This window comes from Halichoerus grypus, chromosome 9, assembly GCF_964656455.1.
Source record: "Halichoerus grypus chromosome 9, mHalGry1.hap1.1, whole genome shotgun sequence".
NCBI classification, from domain to species: Eukaryota; Metazoa; Chordata; class Mammalia; order Carnivora; family Phocidae; genus Halichoerus; species Halichoerus grypus.
In genome coordinates, this window is record NC_135720.1 from 110,347,673 (window position 1) to 110,370,323 (window position 22,651).

Here is a 22,651-nt window from a genome sequence, read left to right on the forward strand (position 1 = left end):
CATCTCAAGCTCTCCCCCTTATTCAGAATCTTTGGTGGCAGAGAAAATGTGAGATCTACTCCTATTTAGGTGTTATGACCCAGAAGCGAGTTATGCTTTGTTTTAAAAAAAAAAAAAAAAAAAAGAGGGTATGTGCTATGGTGAGTGCTGTGAATTCGTGTAAGACTGATGGATCACAGACCTGTACCCCTGAGACAAATAATACCTTATATGTTAATAAAAAAATTATTTTAAAAAGTGAAAAAGAGAGGACCCTCTTCCCATCCCCATCCCCATCCCTTGGATTTTCAACAGCTCGGGTAATAAAAATTTCTCCTCTGCCTCAGGGATGCTCCATTGTGAGAGAACCCTGCTCTTCGTCAGGGCTGGAGTCCGTGCTCGCCCCTCTCCCTCTAGCCCACTGCTCTTGGGTCCAGGCCTCTGAGTTCTCGGTGTAGAGCTCCAGGTTCCCCTACTGGTCACTAAAGTTGGGGGATTAGTGGAAGCCTATTTTCTACTTCCAGTACAGATCTTTAGTGAAGAAAGGAGTCCTGTGCTAAACCACTCCTCGCTGGGAAAGAGGAACATAGTGTCTTTCTTGTGACTTTGTTACCATTTTTTTAGAATGTGTATTTGAATAAGGACTTCATGCCATTTTTGTAAATTATGCTATAATTTTGAGGAGACTTAGAAAGTATTGTAGGACCAGAATAATTAAACTTGTTATGAGCATTTACGTGTAACGGGCTAATCAAGAAGTGTGATGTACAGTGGCGAATTGCTAATTTGACCTCAGGATTATGCAGCAGAGATAACATTATCTTCATTTATAGAGAACTTTTTATCTGGAGGCATCTCTCAGTGCCTTTCCAACCATATATATTATCTTGTTTGTTATCACAAGCACTATCATTAAGGCTGTAAAATGTATTCCAGTACAATTTTCTGTTTTCACTTTCTTAGAATTGGGGGATGGAGGAGGGAAAGGTTGCATATTTTCTCCCATTTTTGATATTTGCACCAGGGTTAAATTTGGGAAATGACTATTATCTAAAGTTGGAGAACCTGGTTCCATATAACGTTTTTTTATAAAAAGGAAGAAAGGGAGGGAGGGAACATGACTGCGTCCCCTTAAGTCAGCCCGGACTATTAACCTTAAGAACTGCCAATGGGGAAGGGCCTTCGCGGTCGCTTCCTGGCTCCTCTCCCTTGCACAGTATTAGAAGAGCTGCCTCTCCTTTGGTGGAGACTCGACCTAGGGAAAAGGAAAATGATCTGATCAAATTCCCCAAACCACATTCCCTCGATTCCCTCCAAGGTTACAGACAGCAGCACTCAGGCTGTCACGACCATGAGCAGTTGAAAATGCTATGCTGGTTGCGTTCCCGTGGGTTTAAGGAACTGGACAAAATTAGATTCAGGCCAATGTGCCAGGCTTAACACACCCCTTCCCTTCCAGAAAGTCTATAGAGACTGTCCCCGCCAATGGGAAAGACCAGCACAATTCCCGTTCCTCGCAGACCATTTAGAACTTACTTTACTCGAACCCCACCTACCCACCCAAACACAGTAGCATCAGTACCTTCTGTCTGCCTTGAGGGCCCGAGAGGACAGCTCAGGCTTAACCAGAGGGCTCTGATGAGCGCAGCCGTCGCCCTGACTCTCCGTACAGGAAGATTGGTGTCTCCCTGCAGTGGGCATGGGCACACTGAACAGCCAGCCCAGAAGATAGCATTTAGATTGGTTATGAAGATGAGTGACCAGCTCATGTCAAGGAGCAGATGGCTAAATGAGGTGCACCGGGAATGCCGTGAGATTCATGCTTGAAGGAACAGGAGGGAAAATAGCTCATGACATAAGAACCCCAAGTATAGTCTCTGTAATGTGAATTTTTTTTTAAATTGGCATTTACATTACACAGTTAACTTGGAGTGATGAGAAATGTAAGGGAATTACCGAATTAGTGAACAGCGATTAACTCAGAAGTAAAATTATATCATCGAAGTCGAAGGTGGTTTTACACAGCAGAGGAAGGATATTACTAAAACCTTGCCCAGTCTGTCATCTCCTAATTGAAATGTGTTCATTTAATATGCCCCATCCTTCAGAGCGCATAGCTCATAATTTGGGAGAGTGTTATCACTTAATCTAGTTATTTTTTCCGGTTCTTCCTTTGAATCCCAGTAAGACGATGTGTGGCACATTCCCCAGGGATTTCTGTGACACTCAGAAGAATGAGTTTGTCTGTTCATTAACCTGTGAGCTGTCAGGTCCCTTTGGAGAGTGAAAGGAACAAGTCACTCCAAGGTTAATGCTTGTTTGTCGGAGGTGAAGCCTCCAGGGAGAAACAGAGCGTGAACAGGCCGGGATGCTCAAGACCTGCCCCGTGAAACCCTGCATTGTGTGCAGATGTCAGATCCGTGTGGCCAGGAGGGAGGCTGCAGAGCAGGCTGGGTCACCTCTGCAGATCACTTCCTCTGGGCAGGAGGCTTCCCAGCAGTCAACTTGGAGGGGGTAGAGGTGGGGGGGGGGGCGGGGCTGGTGTAAGTATATAGGGTTAACTTTCTACAAGGATTTAGAAGCAGTGTTGAAATATAAAAAACTGTGAGTGGTTTTTAGTGGTTTCTGTGGATTTTTCTGTTAAGCAAGAAGGCAGTATTGATTTCATGCATTTGTCTCCAATGGATGAAATCTTTCCTTGAGTTGGAAAACATTTGATTTGGCGAGTGTTGGTGCACCTGTGCACAGGCACATTCCTAACCACAAGGCGAAGACAGAAGCCGTGATTCTCCAGCGTGAATGTCTCATGGACATATAATTATACTGACATTCAGGGGTTGAGGTTGAACGGTACCTGGTTTGATTTTCTAGGTAAATCAAATCTAAGTTCTGCTTAATTCTCCGGAAAGTGGTATCTCCCTAATTTTGCTGTAATTCTTCTAGGCTCAGTTGGAGCTAGCCCTAAGGAGCAGGTAGAGGTTCTGAAGTCAAGTTCAAAGTCTCCTTTAGTCCATGCCCTGGTACACTGTATATTTGCACAATGTATCTTATTCTGTTGTCTTTGGATTGGTTGTGATGGAAGCTCGTTTTCTTCAACAGATTTTCTTTTTACCCCCAGGTATATTCGAATAGTTGGGACTCACAACACAGTGAACAAGATTTTTCACATTGTGGCTTTTGAATGTATGTTTACAAACAAAACCTTCACTCTTGAGAAGGGACTAATAGGTAAGTATTGCAATTATATTTTTTTATATATGGTTTGATATTTTATCTTCAGTATTTTGCTACCTCATTAACTCATCTTAACCCACCTTTTAATCAGCTTTGACTAAGAACTGGTTGATTTGAATGCTTTATGGCTGAGTGACATAGGGGAAGTCTTACATTTTTAGAAGTAGTCAAAATAATAATTCTAGTAAACATAAAAGAAAAGACTATAAATATTACACTAGAAGTTAAGAATTGAAAATGTCCTAGTGATGCATTTCAGATTTGCTATGTGGGGAATGCTTATGATAGTCCAGCAAAGACTTTTACACAAAAGGCTTTTCTATATTTAATGGTAGGTAAGATCAGGGAAGAAGTCTGTAGAATATTGATCCAACACTCATGCTTTCCAAGGCTATGGAGGTATTTTGGCCTTTAATTGGATATGAACGGTGCTCACTATGAGACTGTCTCCTTTTCATGGACACATCAGTCCATATTTGCACTGTTCAGCCAAGTTTGCCTCAAGAAAATGCCTGCCTGTAATTTAAATAAGACCAGAATTACTGAATTGTCATTGTGAAAGTCAAGTTATCTTGTGGGAAATACTGTCTGACTGATCTTTCAGAAGAGTATTTTAAATTTTGGTTTAGTTGTTATTTGGTTGTTTTCTGTTGTGTTGTGTTAGTGTGGCATTGTGTGCAGTCCAGCCCAGGTCTTGACATTCTAGATAGCATGAGTGGCTTTTCCCACCTAGCCGTGCCCACGGCTTTTTACACACCTCCTGCAAAGATCCTGGTTTGACTGACTAGATCCTCGAATCTGTCTTTACTGCAGCTTCTTTGAAAAGGGACTCTGTATGTCCAGGTGTCCCTGCCTTGGTATACCTAAGACAGAATTCTTTTGTCTTTACGAAAGTCCCCTCCATGCTGGGACACATAGCATGTTGACACATGTCCTAAAAACATGGTGATGACTAGAATGGGAAAGATGAGTGTAACTTGCAGATGTTTACTATTTCTTGGGATGCTCATAAGTCTAAATGTCCTTAAGACCTGCCATGTCCTAAATGTAATCCTTTACTTAGGGAAATTTGGAAGAATAATGTTAGTCAAGTGGCAGGAGTAGCCATTATTCTAACGTACAGAGAAATCTTAGAGCTCAGCTAAAATAAATAATTTGGTTTTACCTTTGTTATGGATGTAACTTTTACCATTAAATATAAATGTTACTCATTGTTATGACTTCTAAGTAATTTGAAAGTTAACACTGCTGAAGCATTACCTGATATTACCACGGCTTTTAATTCTGTGGGCTGTGTGGAATTTTGGCGATAGATGGCTGCAGGGAGGACACATCTTTTCACCGGCCACCCATGCTCTGTTATAGACCGTAGGCCCCGCTGCATATGTGATTGTGTAGTTAAGGGTGTCCTTACTGAGGAGACTCTTAGGAACCCAGCCACCTTCACAGTCACAGCCCAGGTGCCATTCAGCGACTCATGTCAGCCCAGCGCACTGCATTCTGGAACCTGCCACATGGCAGGCACCATCTACTTCAGTCAGTGTCCCCTTCTTCTTGGACACTGTAATTATCCAAGAAACAGGTCTGTTTGGCCTGAGAAGCCATTACAGGGTGAAACTCAGGATCCATTGTAGTGAGGGATGCTGTTGTTGGTCTGTGTTTTTTGTCCAAAGTGAGCTTGTCAGCATTATCAGAAGCCGTAATGGTCTCGGGCATGTCAGGGGATGAAAGAAGATTGCAGAGCTGCAGGAAGTGTGTTTGGTTTCTGGTCAAACACTTTTCTTCAAGCCCTTTTCTGGGATGCTCCCAAGTTTGACTGCAGAGAGCACCACGGTCATCTGCCTGTCATCGTCCCTCACGTGAATGGGAGCAGGGGGGCAGGCTGGCAGGTAGGTACGTGCACTCGTCGGTAGACGGCCTGCAGTGGGATCCCCTCTGGCCCTCCTCCTACCATCTTTGCAGCTCAGAGCTGTCCCCACACTGGGCAGACAGGGAGGTAACGTGAGTCGTGGAGGAGCACAGGGGCATTTCATTATCCTCTGTCCGACATGGCAGCTCTGCTTAGTTTCAAGGGGTATTTGAAACAGCAATGGTCAGCTTTCCATATTGATGATCTCAGATGCATTTTGGCTGCACACAGGCCTCAGCCAGCCACCCTACAGGGACCTCCAAGAAGGGAGTGGTCCTCTAGTTGGGGGCACCATGTACATCAGAATCACCTGGAGTCACCTTTAAATTGTGGCACTTACCTCCTTCCTGTGTCCTGTGAAATATGCACTCCTTCCTTGAGAAGCATGGATAGGCACTCCAGGTTTTCATGGGGACAAAAAGGAAAAAAGTAAAATAATGTCGTCATGAATAACTAGTAAGGTGTCAACCCTACTTTTACGTTTTAAGATACAGAACTTCTCTCTTTCACAACTCCTGCTCTTTGTTTCAGAGTTCAGGCTACTCTCATTAGAGCAGTACTCTCCTTATGGGCCTCAAAATTACTTTAAAAATATTTGCATTGGTTTTTTTTTTTTAAATGAGATTTTAATGTTATTACTGACAACATATAATGATGCCAGGCAAAAATAAGCTTTGTAAGATTTTAGTCTTGTTTCCCACCAAAGGGTTTCTTTCCCATTTTTGTTGACAGCATGTCATTCTTTATGCATCTTCACTTGTATAGGTTCATGGGGGAGCCTTGGAACCCTGTGGGTTCATATATCCACGGGGACGGGCCTCCCTGCGACCACATTGACCAGATCTGGAGGTCTACCTCTTCCCACCTCATCTGCTGCTGCCACCACAGCCCCTTCTCACTGGGCGGCAGCTTCTGGATCATGTTGGGTGTACTCTCCCCTGAGAGAGCCGGCCTGTGATGACCGTCTCCTCTTTGTTTGGGAGGCGTTTATAGGAATCGCTAACTGTCTTACCAATGAGGCATGCAAGGAGTAATTAGAATAGATATGACCGCTATTCTATAAACATTCAATCTCCCACAGAATGCGTTTGCTTTTGCCTTGGCATTCCACCTTGTGATATACACATGACATTTGCCAAGTCCTAGCAGTCTTGCAGAATAATTGCCAAGCTTCCTTTCATTTAGTCTCGTATTTAAATTCATTTCTTTGAACACCCTATTATTCAGGTAGAAAGAATAGTACCCACCACCCAGCTTAAAGAACTATTAACCCATAGACAATCTGTTTTATCTATATGCTACCCATTTCTTCCCTGTCAGATTATTTTGACACCAGTCCCCAATGGTAATTTTATCATCTTATCCATAAATATTTCAGTATGTATCTCTAAAAGTAAGACTCCCTATTATAGCCATAATGACAATATCATTATAATACCCCAAAATTGAACTATAATTTTTTATGGATATTAAATATCCAATCAGGGCCACCTGGGTGGCTCAGTCAGTTAAGCGTCTGCCTTCGGCTCAGGTCATGATCTCGGGGTCCTGGGATTGAGCCCCACATCGGGCTCTCTGCTCAGCGGGGAGTCTGCTTCTCCCTCTGCCCTCTGCCCCTCCCCCCTGCTGTGCTCTCTCTCGCCATCCTCTCTCTCTCAAATAAATAAATAAATCTTAAAAAAAAATTAAATATCCAATCAGTGTTCAGATGTCCCTAATTGGATCAAGTCTAGAGAGTTTATGTGTTTTTACAGGTTGTTTAAACCAGAATTCAGATAAGGTCCATACTGTCAATAAGTAGTCATTATGACTCTTAAATCTCATTTGAATAGGTTCCCTTCCACATGTCTGTCTATCTCTGTCTCTCTCTCTTTTTTTTCCTCTCTCTGATTATAATTTGTTGAAGAAACTATTTGGTTTTTGTCCTGTAGAGTTTCTAACAGCCTAAATTTGGGTGATTAAATCCCCATGGTAGTATTTAACATGTTTCTCTGTTGTAGTTTTTGTAACTTGGTAGTTAGATGGATTCTGATTCAATCCGATTCAAGTTCTGGGGTTTTTTGTTGTTTGTTTGTTTTGTGAAAATGCTCCATAGGTGGTAGTACATATGTTTATTAAGAAGCACAGAAAATCTTCAGTTATCTCTCTCTTTTGGATATTCCCATTCATTCGGATTATTTCCTAGATTCATTATTTCATAATTTGGAATTGCAAAATGATTATTTTCGAATTGTATCATTCTTTATTTGGTAGCTAGAAAAATTCCCTCAACACTCATTCGATAATCCTGAGATGCAGCTTGCCAGGGAATAGAAGGATATTTACCATCTTCAAATAAAGAGGTAGTTACCCAGCATCCTCCATAGGTGACCAGTGAGATTTGTTTGTGGGGACTGTTTGGAGGGGAAAGAAGAGGAGTATATATCACTTTCAATTTATGGGACTAAACAAATTGGACACGTTTTAATCACTTGCAGTTATTATTATTGATATTCAAATTGTCCGCATCTTTAGCCTCTTCATACTGGCTCTTGAGTCCTTCTGACATGACCTGCATAGTCCTTAACACTTCCCTGATTTCTGGCATGACACGACATCCCAGGTTCATTTTGTACATTTCCTGCCTTGATCTGCGATCAGCCGTTTCTTCAAAAAGCCCTGGTTTCTTTCAGTGGGAAATGACATTTGGAAACCTCAGTGGAAGCATTTGCTACTGGGTTGGTCACTATTTCTGGGTCTTTCTGGTGGACAGAACTAGGAAATACATGCACATTTATTTATCATATATTTAACAGGTAAAATATATCACGAGTGCATGCTGACACTTCTAATTAAAATTCAGTACGCAAGGTTTTTGTTTAGCCTTTGATCTTGCAGCTCCTTCTTCCTGTACTAAAAATCTTGGTGACCAGCGATAAGGCACAATAATTCATTTGCTTTGTCCCCAGTACATACAAAATAATCTCAGAATTACAGTAGCAGTGCTACCATATGGTCATTGAAAATAGTTTAAGATTTTTGCAATTATTTTGGGGGCCCATAGGGTACATCCACTAGAGATATATATTAAAATTACTGTGTTATAAAGTCATCTAAAATAATTCTCTGTGTGGTCATGCCACTATGTCAGTATACAGTTGGATTCATTTACTCAATTTTGCTTTCATTGTTTGGTGATTACCTTTAAAGATTTTTTTGTTTTATAACTACGTAAAATATAGACATGGTTCCAAAATCAAATCTACAAAAGAGCTTTATTTCGAGAAATCCAGCTTCTATTCCTGTCCCCTCTACTCCTATAGGTGATCTCTTTTCCCCTTTAGTTTTTTGGGTTAGGCTTCTAATTTTAAATAATGAAAAATAAATAAATACATATTATGTTATATTATATTATATTATATATAACTTCTATTTTGTACCCTCAATATTCTTGAATAATTGGTAGCATACTATACATACTTTCTTTCTTTACCTTGCCTTTTTGTACATAACACTTCTCCTAGAACTAGCTATCTAGAAGGATATTATGTCCTTTTTCTAGCTGCATGGTACTCATTAGAATAGATGTACTATAGTTTATTTATTCAACCACTTCTCTCTTGATGAACCATTTGGGTTGCTTTCAGTCTTCTGCTCCTACAAATTGTGCTATTGCCTTGTGCATAAGTCTTTTCCTATTTTTCCTACTATATCTTTGGGATAGATTCCTAGAAAGGGGATTACACGGTCAGAAGATAAATGCATGTGTAATTTTGCTAGATGTTGCCAAATTCACCTCCATAGGGATTATACCATTTTGAAATTCTCCCTGGCAATATAGGATAATGACTTACCCCACAGCCTTGCCAGTGGAGCATATTGTCAAACTTCTGGATTTTTGCCAGTTTGATAGGTGAGAAATCGTATCTCAGTGCAGCTTTAACTGCATTTCTCTTACGAGAGAAATTGAACATCTTTTCATATGTTTAAGGCCATTTGCATTTTTTTCTTTTTTAAATAGCTCTTCTCTTCTTATGAGTCTTGTAAATGAATAGAGAAGATGCTTTTAGTAAGACTTGGGGGAGCAGTAAACGCTTTACACTGATATTAGAGTGTGGTATTTAGCATTACATGAGTCTGGTTTCCCTTCTTAAGGTCTCCTGGTTCTTCTGGAAAACATAAGCTCTCATACGCCCCTCTCCATCCTTGTCCTTGACTCTACTGCAGCTTAAGAGATAGTAAGCTAGAGCATGGAGCTTTAGGCTCAAAATTCAAGTCTCCTTAACCCTTTTAAAGACCAAGAAGCTTCCATTAGCACCTTTATGCCTTTAAGGGTTACCTCTGTTTCTGCCAGGATGGATCCACAAAGACTCGTGGCTTTTTTGGTCTAGTTTCTTGTTAGTAATCAGTGCAGGACAACCAAAATGGCAGCACAAGCATAGCAATTCTGCTGCCGACGCTCTGGGAACCCTCCCTGCGGCTGCCCCCATGGACTGCACTATCTGACGGAAACACTGGAGCCCGTGTTCATCTGCCGCCGGAAGCAGATAGAAAAGAAATGTCTCCTTTCTTCCTCCCATCTTCCAGTCTCTCACGAGTTTCTTCTACCGGCAGAACTTCACCAAAAACCAAGCTGGCAAGCTTGGGGGGATGTGGTTTTGGGGAGCTTTAGCCTCCGAGATACAATGCAGAACAAAGGAGGGAACAGAGCTGAAAGCAGACACACAGACTGATGTAAAGACAGAAGGTACGAAAGGGGCTCCAGACAGCAGGGAACTTCCCCTCTGGCTCAGAGTCATTGGGGAAGCACATTGGCCAGACACAGAAATACGTGGAGTGGAGAACAGCCGACCAAAGGCACAAGCAGAGTGGAGAGAGGGGAAATATTTAGTTGGGCTGTGAAGGAATGAACATATTTCTTGCCTAGTCAGATAAGGCTTCATGAAGAATGGTATTTTGAGCTGGGCCTTGAAGAATTCAGTAAACTATACAGAGCATTACAAAAGTGCCAATTTACATAACAACAAAAATGGCAGATACCTTTGTCCCCTCAGAAGAGCTGGAAAGCAGGAAATGGAAATCAGTGGTCTGGAGTTGCTACTGTCATCTAAATTTTGAAATTGTAGCAGTGTGTTTAGAATTCGGTAAAGTTCCAGGGGAAATAAACAGAAATCTGTGCTGTGAAGGGCTTTTGGCATCCACTGAACTAAGGATATGACTTCTGTGCTTTGCAACTGTGTTTTAAAAAATAAGTGTCCTCTGGAGCAAAAACAGAGATTTGGGGGTAGGAGGGGCGGTTCACTAGGGGATGAAGATGTTAGAATGTGGCAGAGAAATAAACTTGCTGGAGTGGCAGAGGGGCCCTAAAGACCTTAATGCAGATGGTTTCCTAAAATGACACTATTGAGTCTGGACTAGTCTAGACCAAGAGGCTATGCTTTTCCCAGCCTATTTCTCTAACCAGGTATTAAGGCTGGTTCTAATTGTCAGTGAAGCTTAACTTCTTTATCTACTGTAAATTACTTGGCATTAAGCAGACATTTATTAAGAGGCTGCCAAGTGTATCTTAGGCACTGGGGATTGAAAGATACAGAGGTGTAGTTTCTGCCTTGGAGGATCGTATGAGCTAATGGAGGAGAAAGACACTTAAATAAAAGGTGACAACACAGTAAAATAGGTCATCTGTTGGGAGACTGCAGCAGATGCTATAGGAACACTGGAACGGGGGCACCTAACCTGAGTTCGGGATGGTGTCAGGAAAGACCCCCAGTGGAGGCAATGAATGGGCCAGTCCTTGAGCAAAGGCAGAAGGTGGAGGGTCAGGGGAGAATCATAGAAAGTGGTCAGCATGTGCAAAGGCCTGTTTATCTCTGACCTACTCCAAAGCCGGTGCCCATTCCAGTGGACTACCTTGCATCTGGTAGGGGGGTTGGCATAAGAGTGAAATTAGCTGTGGTCTCTCCCCCTTCCTGAGGAGAAGGTTAAGCACTATCTTCTTACAGAATCTTAGAGTTTTACAAAAATGCAGATAAAGTAAATGTCCCACAGTAACACATACAGACTATTAGACAGTTTGTTTGTCTCCTACCCTAGGGAGCCTGTGTTCGCCAACAGGAATGGGCTCCAGTTCTTATGTTGGGGGCAGGGGCAGGGTAAGGGGATGATTAGAAAGCAACTTGCTCATTGTCATTTAGGATTCTCAGTCTACTATGTGGTCCTTTGTGTACATTTACGTTTCATTTTCCTTTATACCTTTTTTTTTTCCTGGTGGTGTTATTTTTGTTCTCGTTGTTTTGTTTGAGAATAAAAACACCCTAAAAAGATTTTATTGCTCTAATTCTATAGAATTTGCTTCTACATTTTACAGGATTGATTTTTTTTGGACCCTATTTATATATCCCCTTGTTATAACAGTGATAGAGTGGGGTGTGTATGTGTGTGTGGGGGGGGGGGGGATCCAGGTGAATGGAAATTTGCACAACAACTTGTTTTTAATGGGACATCATGGAGCGTACACCCAACATTATGCAACAATATCACTTTCTCACAAACCGTGGTTCTGCCTCAGACTGACATTATGAATAGCCACGTTGTAAATAGGCAAGACGTTTCTCTGGCACTGACTATGAAGGATGTTCCAGTGGCTAAGGGGATATAAAGTCTAATTTTGTTGGTCTAGTCCCTAACTTAATACCCCAAACCTCCATGCCAAAACCTAGTAGGTAATTTTTTAATTTAATGTTTTAAATAGAAAATACAAATATATATTCTTATTTCCCCCCTTTTTATTAAAAATCATAGCACATATTCACCCCTTTTCTTTCAATTAGTGTTTCTTAGCGATCTTCCCTTACCAGTACACATAGAGCTTTCTCATACTTTTTATTTTTACATTTGTGCAGTATTCCATTGAATAGAGGTGCTGTAATTTATTTAAACAGTTCCCTTTGATGGACATGAGATGTTTCCAGTCGTTTACTATCAATAACAATTCTGTAATGACCCATATATACATAGTGAGGTTTAATCAGGGGTGATTCCAATAAAGCCTAAAACAAACAAAAACCAGAAAATACCCATCATAATTCCCAGGGCCAGCTATATAATTTGCAGGGCAGAATGCAAAATGAAAACATGGAATGCCATGTTCAAAGAACAGGCAGAATGCCATTAAAAGTACTTTTTTTTTCTTTTCTCTTTCTATACATTACTCAGTGTTCATCACGTTACGTGTACTCTTAATCCCCTTTCTTTCTTTCTTTTTTTTTTTTTTTTAAAGATTTTATTTATTTATTTAACAGAGAGATAGCAAGAGCAGGAACACAAGCAGGGGGAGTGGGAGAGGGAGAAGCAGGCTTCCCGCGGAGCAGGGAGCCCGATGCGGGGCTCAATCCCAGGACCCTGGGATCATGACCTGAGCCGAAGGCAGACGCTTAACGACTGAGCCACCCAGGCGCCCAATCCCCTTTATTTCATTCATCCCTCCATCCTCCTCCCCTCTGGCAACTTCCAGTTTGTTCTATGTATAAGTCTATTTTCTGTCCCCTTTTTTCCTTCATTTGTTTTGTTTCTTAAATTCCACATATGAGTGAAATCATATGGTATTTGTCTTTCTCTGTCTTTTTTTTTTTTTTTTTTTTTTTTTTTTAAGATTTTTATTTATTTGACAGAGAGAGACACAGCGAGAGAGGGAACACAAGCAGGGGGAGTGGGAGAGGGAGAAGCAGGCTTCCCGCGGAGCAGGGAGCCCGATGCGGGGCTCGATCCCAGGACCCTGGGATCATGACCCGAGCCGAAGGCAGATGCTTAACAACTGAGCCACCCAGGCGCCCCTCTTTCTCTGTCTTTTTGACTTAACATTATACCCTCTAGGTTCATCCATGTTGTTGCAAATGGCAAGATCTCATTCTTTTTGTGGCTGAGTAGTATTCCATTGTATATATACCACATCTTCTTTATTCATTCATCCTTCGATGGATACTTGGGTTGTTTCCATATCTTGGCTATTGCAAATAATGTTGCAATGAACATAGGGGTGCATGCGTTTTTTCAAATTAGTGTTTTCATTTTCTTTGGGTAAATACCCACCAGTGGAATTACTGGATTCTAGGGTAGTTCTATTTTTAATTTTTTGAGGAACCCCCATACTGTTTTCCACAGTGGCTGCACCAGCTTGCATTCCCACCAACAGCAGAGTTCCTTTTTCTCCACATCCTCACCAACACTTGTGGTTTCTTACCATTTTGATTCTAGCCATTCTGACAGGTGTGAGAAGATATCACACCGTGGTTTTCATTTGCATTCCCCTGATAATTAGTGATATGGAGCATCTTTTCTTATGTCCATGGCCATTTGCATTTTTATGAAAGGCACTTAAAAAAAAAAGTTTTTCCTTTCTTTTGCAATCTTTCTACTTGGCATGTGTTTTTGTTGTTGTTGTTGTTTTAACAACAGATTTATTTATTTTTTTTGAAAGGAATGGATTTTGAGGAGAAAAAACATGGGGCAGCGGTATGGAATAGAAATAAATACAGCTGTAAGCTGTTCTGCTAATTGTTTTATAACCATAACAAATTCATTCGGAGCCACAATAAAGATTCAAAGATTGAGGTGTTCCCTGAGGCATTGCTGAAGATTTCAGTCTCTGGTACTTGGAATGTAGGCTGTAGTCTTTGTTTCTGGATGGATCACTGGGTGTGTGACCCAGGCCCCAGATCTGAGCAGAGGAGAGGCCACTTGGCCCAGCAGAAGTAGCTGAAGCGTTTGGTTTCCTGCGTCACAGAACGACCCCGGTTCCTCTCCGCCGTGCAGTGCCAGGTAGGGTAGTACTTCTTTTTTCTTTTTTTTTTAGATTTTATTTATTTATCTGAGGGGGGTGGAGCACAAGCGGGGTGGGGGAAGGGGAGAATCCCAAGCAGACTCCACACCAAGCCGGGAGCCCCACACGGGGTTCGATCCCAGGCCCCAGAGATCCTGACTTGAGCCAATACCAAGAGTCTGACGCCCAACGACTGCGCCACGCAGTCGCCCGGGGTTGTGCTTCTCGTCACACTCCTTCTTCATATGGGCCGCAGTGGCCTTCTCTATGTTAAATTTCTCCAACGCCTGAGTCACAGTCTCCACTGAGTCCTGTTGCATCTCCTCCAACACATTTGGAACTGTGGCGTTTCGGGATCATGGCCTTCCAGTGGCCCAGGTTTACCGAGGAGCAGGGGGAGACAGACCACAGCAGTCTCCTGGGGGAGGGGTTGGCGACACTCAGACCCAGCAGGAGCCACCGTCTGTCTAAGCCATGGCGCATCTAAGGTGGCATGGTGTTTTTATTGGCTGTTTAATGTCATTCTAAGTAAAGAAAAATCAAACTTTTAAATTATTAGCGCGAATTTTATCATTCATCTTTGTTGTGTAATGGTGGTTTTAAATACAAATATAAGAACACTTATATGTAGAATCATCAAAATTACACAGTTCACATTTGGTAGCTCATACACGTGTATGGATTTAGTTCTTACTAGAACAGTGGAAATTCTGCCCAAAACTAAAATATTTTTATTTCACTTCTTAATCCACACACATTCTACAAAAACTCTCTACCCTTGGCTTACTCTGTAAACCTCCTTACTAAGGAAGGACTGAGGGGGAAAGGAACTGCAGGTTCTTTTTATATTATTATCAGCATAAATTCCTGGCTATAGGATAGAGTTCCTTGGTCGTTAGTGCTTCTTGGAACACTGTTGCCTTCTTTCTACATAGGAGGCAAGTTCTGGTTGGAAGGGGAGGTGTGGCCTCTCCAGGCTGTCAGCAGCCTTGCTGACTCAGTCATACTCATGGCACCTTTACCTTGTCCTTGCTTTGAGTCTCATTCAACAACCATCCATTGTGGATCCATTGGAATTCCACACTCACGGGCCAGCAGGAATTGTGGACAACCACGTTGCATATCTCCTGCATTCACAGGCTTGCTCCATTGTCCCATCAGACTTTACATAAAAACATAAGTTCAGGGGCACCTGGGTGGCTCAGTCAGTTAAGCGTCTGCCTTCGGCCCAGGTTATGGCCCTGGGGTCCTGGGATAGAGTCCCACATCAGGCTTCCTGCTCAGCGAGGAGTCTGCTTCTCCATCTCCCTCTGCCCCTTTTCCCCGCTCGTGTCCTCTCTCTTGCTCACTCTCTCTCTCAGATAAATAAATAAAATATTTTTTTTAAGTTTAAAAAAATGAGTTCAAAAAAAAAAATGAGTTCAGAGGTAAGATTATTAAGAATTTTAAGACCGAGACAGTGGAACAGTTAAACTAAGTGCAGGTTCCTTCTGAGTGTAGGACCTGTCTGAAAGCACAGGTTGCATTCCCATGAAGGTGGCCCTGATGACCACTGCTATTTTGCATTGCTCTGGAAGCTCTGGTGAGGGGCAGAGGGGAAGAAGAAGAAATAGGTGTGATAAATATTGAGGAAAAGGAACCAAATATCATTATTTGCAGATGTGATATGATAAGATACCCAAGGAAGTGAAATGAAAAATTACTAGAACTGATAAGAACTGTGAGGAATATAGCTGGATACAGTAATATATACAAATCAGATATTCTCAAAAAAACCCCAATAACCAGTTAGAAAGTATAATGGAGGGAAAATTCCATTCATAATTGCAATGAAAACAGCCAACACCTAGTAACAATCCATGAGCCATACTTCTCCCTTAAATTAGTCCATCCCTAGCCATATGACCAAGGATCACCCATCTCTGAACCCTTGTTATGCTATTAGAGATGGGATAAGGGTCAGGAACAAAGGTGGGAGGCAGAAGGATGATGTGCACTCTTAAAGTGTAGATTATAAGGTGAGCATGCCAGGGAGATCTGCCAGAATTTTTAAACTTTTTTTTTTTCCCGTCACAAACAACAAATACCTACTAAGGAATAAAGTTAATAAATCTACAGGTTCTAATTGAAGAAACTATAAATCTTTAAGAAACACTGGAAAGACGTATTTCTGGATGGAAAATCTTAAAGTAGTGAAGATATTGGTTCTTTCCATCTTAATCTATCAGTTTAATGCAGGACTATTCAGAATCCCAATTGTGCTTCAAAAAAAAGACAACTTTGAGTTTTAAAAAAATTCCAAGAGAATAAATAAATGGAAATCCCTCCCCGCCCCCCGCCAAAGATGGGGAAAAAAATGAAATGAGAAGTCTAGTATTACCAGGTATTAAAATCTGTACTACATACTGAAGTAGTATGACATTAAATGTAAGAATAAACTGGTAGATAAATTAAGCAAACTCTGAATTAGATCTTAGCGTATATAAGACTGTAATGCAGGATAAAAATGCCATTTCCCGTCAGTTGAAAAAGAAGGTAATATAGCAAATGCTGCAACAGTTGGTAATTGAAAACACTTACCTAAGGTTTTTTCCACATACAATATGCCAAAATGGTTTCCTAGTAAGAGTCAGATTTTACAAATTATTACTCCAAAAGAACCGTAGAGAACTGTTAATAAGTATTCATCTGAGCTCAAGGTGAGGAGCTACTTCCTCAGGGTAAAAGCAAAGGCAGAAACCATAAATAGAGTTCAAAGGTGTTTGACAAACTGGGAAAAAATAATTGCAACATTCATGACGATGAGTAATTGTCTTTAATATTGTAGGAAGTGCTTTCATTAAGTAAGAAAAAATATGAATTCCCAACAGGTAATGTGCACGAACAGCAATTTATTAAAAAGGCAAGAAAAAAACATAGTTGTCAATAAACTTGAAAGAGTATAGCCTTACTGATAATCAAAGAAATGCAAATTAAAACAAGATACCATTTTTTGGCCTCTTTTATTGGCAAATATTTTTAATTTAAAATTTTTCATTTACATGAGTGATGCAACAATCATTTCTCAGCAAAAAAACAGAAATATATATGGTGAAATAAAATATATCCGTTTTAACGTGCATTAGCCTAGTTATTGCTAAACTTGAGTATCTTTTTATGTTTATTGGCCATTTCTACTTTTTTTATCAATTACATCTTCGTATTCTTTTTCAGCTTCTTTTTTGATTGCTTGTGGTTTTTATTATTAATTTGTAGATTATGGATATTCATCCTTTGTCTTTTATACATGTTGCAAATATCTTCTTCCACCCTGCTACTTTATAACTTTATGATGTTCTTATTATGAGTAGTTTTTATTTTGATTTATTTTTTTTTAAAGATTTTGTTTATTTATTTGACAGAGAGAGAGAACATAAGCAGGGGGAGGGGCAGAGGGAGAGGGAGAAGCAGGTTCCCTGAGGAGCACGGAGCCCGATGCGGGGCTTGAACCCAGGACCCTGGGATCATGACCTGAGCCGAAGGCAGACACTTAACCAACTGAACCACCCAGGTGTCCCTTATTTTGATTTAGTCATACCTCTCAGTCATTTCTTTTCTTGCTTCTGGATTTTGTGACTTGCTTCAAAACTCCCTCCTCAGCCCAAAAAGACAAAAATATGCCTCTGTAGTTGTCAGTGTCTGGTTGTCATTTTCTTACTGTTGTGTGTGTGTTTTTACTATTTAGCTCTTTAATCCTTTTATTTTATTTTATTTCATTTTTATTTTTTAAAATTTTATCCTGTTTGGTCTGAGGGACCACATATTTTATTTCTAAAATATGTGACCAATTGTTCTGAAATCTTTTATTGATTATTTCATGCTTTCCCTCGTTGATTTTAAAATAGCAGGTATCATGGATCTCCCTATCTATTCCAGATTCTGTGACACATCATTTAAATAACTACAGCTTTATAATCTATTTTGCTGCCTAGTATTGCAAATCCGCATTCACAGCTATTCTTTTTCTAAATTTTCTAGGCTATTCTTTCAGATTTTCTTTGCCAATGAACTTGAAAATCAGCTTGTCAAGTTTCATTTTAAATTCTTGTTGGCAAAGATGTTTTAAATGAAAATACTTAATATGGGTGAGGCTGTCACAAAATGGGCAGTTTCACATACTGCTGAGAAATGTGTAAGTTTTCTAGGAGGCAGTTTGGCAATAAATGAAGCATCTTAAAAATACCCTTTGATCTACTACTTCTACCTTTAGTAATTTATCCTAAGGAAATATTCAGGTACAGCATTTCTTTTACATGAATGTACAATGCAGTGTTATTCATGATAACCAAAAAAGGGGAAGGACTATGAATGTCCAACAATAGGGGCATAGTGAAATAAATTCTGGCACATTCACACATCAAAATTTCTTTTTTTTTTTTTTTTAAGATTTTATTTATTTGACAGAGAGAGACACAGCGAGAGAGGGAACACAAGCAGGGGGAGTGGGAGAGGGAGAAGCAGGCTTCCCGCTGAGCAGGGAGCCCGATGCGGGGCTTGATCCCAGGACCCTGGGATCATGACCTGAGCCGAAGGCAGACGCTTAACAACTGAGCCACCCAGGCACCCCCACACATCAAAATTTCTATGTAACCATTTATAACATAGAGAAATGCTCATAATGTAATGTAAAATAGAAGTAGAATACCATCTTTATAACCAGATTGATGCCAGTATTTTAAAATTAAAGATAATATATGTATTTTTATATGTGCATGTATTAATTTGCTAGGGCTGCCATTAAAAAAAACAAAACACAGAGTGAGAAGCTTAAATAACAGAAATTTACTTTCTCAGAGTTGTAGAGGTTGGAAGTCCAAGATCAAGGTGTCAGCATGTTAGGTTTCCCCTGAGGCCTCTCTCCTTGGCCTGCAGGTACTTGTCTTCTCATTGTGTCCTCAAATAGCTTTTTCAACATGCACTCGCATCCCCGGTGTCTCCTCCCCTTCCTATAAGGACATTGGTCCTATTGGCTTAGGGCCCCATCCTTATGACCTCATTTAAACTTAATAATCTCTTTAAAGGCCTTATCTCCAAATTCAGTCGTATTCTAAGTTATTGGGGGTTACCACTTCAACATATGAACTTGGTGGGGGAGACACACAATTCAGTCTATAACAGTTCATTAAAAGATAGTAAGGAAGAACATCAAAATGTTAACAGGGCGCCTGGGTGGCTCAGTCGTTAAGCGTTTGCCTTCGGCTCAGGTCATGATCCCAGGGTCCTGGGATGGAGCCCCGCATCTGGCTCCCTGCTCCGCGGGAAGCCTGCTTCTCCCTCTCCCACTCCCCCTGCTTGTGTTCCCTCTCGCTCTATGTCTCTCTCTGTGTCAGTAAATAAAATCTTAAAAAAAAAGAATGTTAACAGTTTTTCTGAATGGTGAGGTTATAGGTAATTTTAATTTTTTTATTTTCTGCATTTACATATTTTGTTCAGCGAATATGTGTTACTCTTATAATCAGAAAAAGAACTAATGTTTCTTTTTCCAAGAAAGCTATTTCCACATTGCCTATCCTGAGTGAGAGACAAGGCAGAGTGGGCAGGGCCAGCACGAGTGCCCTCTGGGCACTGCAGCACCCCACATGCTCCCAAATAGAGCCCATGAAATTAAGGTAAATCCCTGTTTCTGGGTTAAGTGGGGGAATTTCTTGATGAAGTATAGTGATTCACCTGATGATTCTGTTGAGTAATTCAAGAGTCCTTGGTAATCTAGATGAAAGATACCAAACAAAAAAAAGAGTATGTACTATATGATTCCACTTATAAACAATTCTAGATCATGCAAAGTCACATATAGTACCGGAAAGCAGTCAAGTTCTCTGGGGCTGGGGGAGGAATTACAGAGGGGCATGAGGAAACTTTAGAGGATGATGGAAAGGTTTGTTATCCCGATTATGCTAATAGTTTCATGGATGTGTACATATGTTCAACTCATCAAATTGTATATTCCAAATATGTGAAATTTATTGTGTGTCAATTATATCTCAAAGAAGATGTTTGAAAATGAGAAGAGGGAACTGGGAGGAAAGATTCCAATAGCCTTTGGGGCCTTTCAGTATTCCTTATTTATTAAAATAGCAACGAGGGCTGTGCTTTTGTGAATCAAATGAAATCGTTGGGATTTGGAGACTGTAAGAGCAGGCTGCTGTGTAAGATGTTTTGGGAGGAGGCCTCTAAACCTGACGGCCTTTTCCTGCCTCATAATTCAATGTAACAGGGCTTGGGTGTGTCACTGATTTGAGTAAAATTAAGAGATTGTATGATAGCGGGTGCCTGGTAGGTGAGCCAGTCCAGGACGCAGCGATCTTTTTGCATTTATTGGCTCGTTAATATTGTGAAGATGGGTATGTTTCTTTTATGGCTGCATTCGATACTCATCTTTTTAAAGACAGGAGCTGGTTCTGTGCTACAGGAGGGAAATGTACTCGAAATCACAACATTACCTGTGGTAAAATTATCGTAAAAGCCACCTCATACTGAAGCAGGGGATTACTTCAATTCTGCCCTCGTAATGACAGGAAATGGTCGTTGGTGAAGTTGTTTTCCATGAAGCTGTGATGAAATCAACTAAAATGGCAATAAAATGGAGTGTAAAATCAAGGGACTCAAGTGAGATGTAACAAGTGCAGAAGGTGTTAGATGTTCCAATTAGAGCCTTCAGGAAATGATTCTGTAAAATATTAAATATGAATTGATGGAGTTCTGAGTTCGGAACCGTCGGCGCCGCAGGCAGCTCCCGTGGCTGTGGGAGGTGGACCCTGCGCCCCGTCCTGACCCCGTGCCACCATCCCACTAATGGCCGGAGAAGCGGGGTGACAGAGAAACGGTCTTGGCGGCAAACGACAGTTTAGGAAAGGGCTTAGAGCCCCATTTCCTTCCTTCTTGCCCAACACCGAGGAACCAGTTGCCCCGGGAGCATTATCATACTTGTTTCCAGTGATCCTTTGATGAATGTTCCGTACTTACTGGTTATAAAAAATTGGAAGCACACCCCAGTAAAACCTCAGTGAGCTGTGGAAGCACACTAAAATATTTATCATCAGAGGTATTTTTATATGAGAGAAAGGACTTCTCCCAATCCTGGGCTCCAAATGTCACATGCATTCCCTTCTTGCCGCCGCTGCCACCCTCGTGCAAGCCACCAGCGTCTCTCCTGCACCGCTGGCATGCCTGTCCTCTCAGCGGGGGCCCGCGCCCCCTCCAGTCCTTCCCATTGTTCTCCACACTCCTATGGAACTCTGCTTTGCTCAGAACCACTCAGAGCCTTTCCATTGCTCTTAAGAGAAAATTCACAGTCTTCACTATGGCCTGCGTAGTCTGCTGCCTGTGTACTCGCTTCATCGGGTGCCAGTTTCCATCTCACCTTCTGCTATTCAGGCCACAAGCCTTCTTTCCATTCCCAGAAGGCCCAGTGCATCCTCTGACCGCGGGGCCTTTGCACTTGCCGTTCTCTGGAATGTCCCTTACCCTCACCTCATTACACCCCACCCCCTTGTATCTAGGTAACCTCCTATTGATCCTTGAAATTTTAGCTTTAGTGTCACTTCCAAAGAAAAATTTTGCCTGACCTCCCTACCCCCAGTTTAGGTAAAGTTCTTTGTATGATGCCAATAGATCCGGATTTTTTTTTTCCTTCAAAAATTCATAGTCTCATTTGTAACTATACATTTTATTCACATGGTTTGATAATAGAAGGGACTGTGTCTGTTTTGATCACTGCTATATTCCCAGCCTGTGGAATCCCAATACTCAGTAACTGTTTACTGAACAGATGGATGGACAGAGTGACATGTTGCATTCTGAGGACCAGAAGACTAGCCCAGATTCCGGTTCCCACTCTGCTGCCGATTTGCTATGTAATAAATAAGACACTATCTGAGGCTCAGAGTTCTCAGCTATAAAATGAAAGAACTAACCTAATGATCTATTTGTTTTTTGCTTTGTTTTGTTTTTAAATAAGCATCCTTTGGGTGTAGATAATTGTGTTCATCATATACCTCAGATCATTAATACATCATCCTTAGTGATCCAAGCAAGGCTTTCTATTTTATGTATGTTTCCTCTTTGCTTTGAACCCTGCTTCTGTTCTCCTCTATGACATCATCCCTAGTGTGTCTGGTTATATCCTTAATATGCACATATATTTGTAAAATCTATAATGTTCGCAGGTTTTGTATATGTGTTTTAATTTTCAAAAATGTCTTTATGCTATAAATCTTACTCTTTTTCATACTTTTCTCAAGCAGTATTATGTTTTTGAGACCTATACATCATTGCTTCTCAGTGTGACTTAGTATTCCATCATCATAATTATAAACATATTAACAAACTTATATAGTCCTTACTATTTGCCAGATGCTATTCCAAGCTCTTACATAAAATCATCTAATCCTCACCACAGTCTTGTAAGGCAGGTGCTGTTACTATCTCACCTGTTTCATTCATTCATTCCCCTTGTGATGGACACGTAGGCTGCCTCCAGATTCCTGCTCTCAAAAACAACACTGATGTGATGAATGTCCTTTTATCTATCCCCTTTGCACCTGCAAGAGGATTTCTCTGGGACCTGTACTCAAGAGTATGGTCCCGGAGCACTAAAGCACACGTCTTTAATTTGCTCCCTCCTGCAGATTGCCTTCCTGCTTGGCTGCTGCCAATTCACATTCCCACCAGCAGGAGTGCACGAGAGCACTTTT

At 41.1% G+C, this 22,651-nt stretch overlaps 1 protein-coding gene across 3 annotated transcripts in view; it reads left to right on the forward strand.

Annotated features, from left to right (window-relative positions):
* Nucleotides 1-22,651, forward strand: part of BTBD9 (BTB domain containing 9) — a 431,569-nt gene that overhangs the window by 265,617 nt on the left and 143,301 nt on the right. For all 3 annotated transcript variants that reach the window (XM_078055382.1, XM_036094275.2, XM_036094276.2), the window contains exon 7: nt 3,098-3,207. In XM_078055382.1, the coding sequence (XP_077911508.1) occupies nt 3,098-3,207 (110 nt within the window). The remainder of the gene's footprint in view (nt 1-3,097; nt 3,208-22,651) is intronic.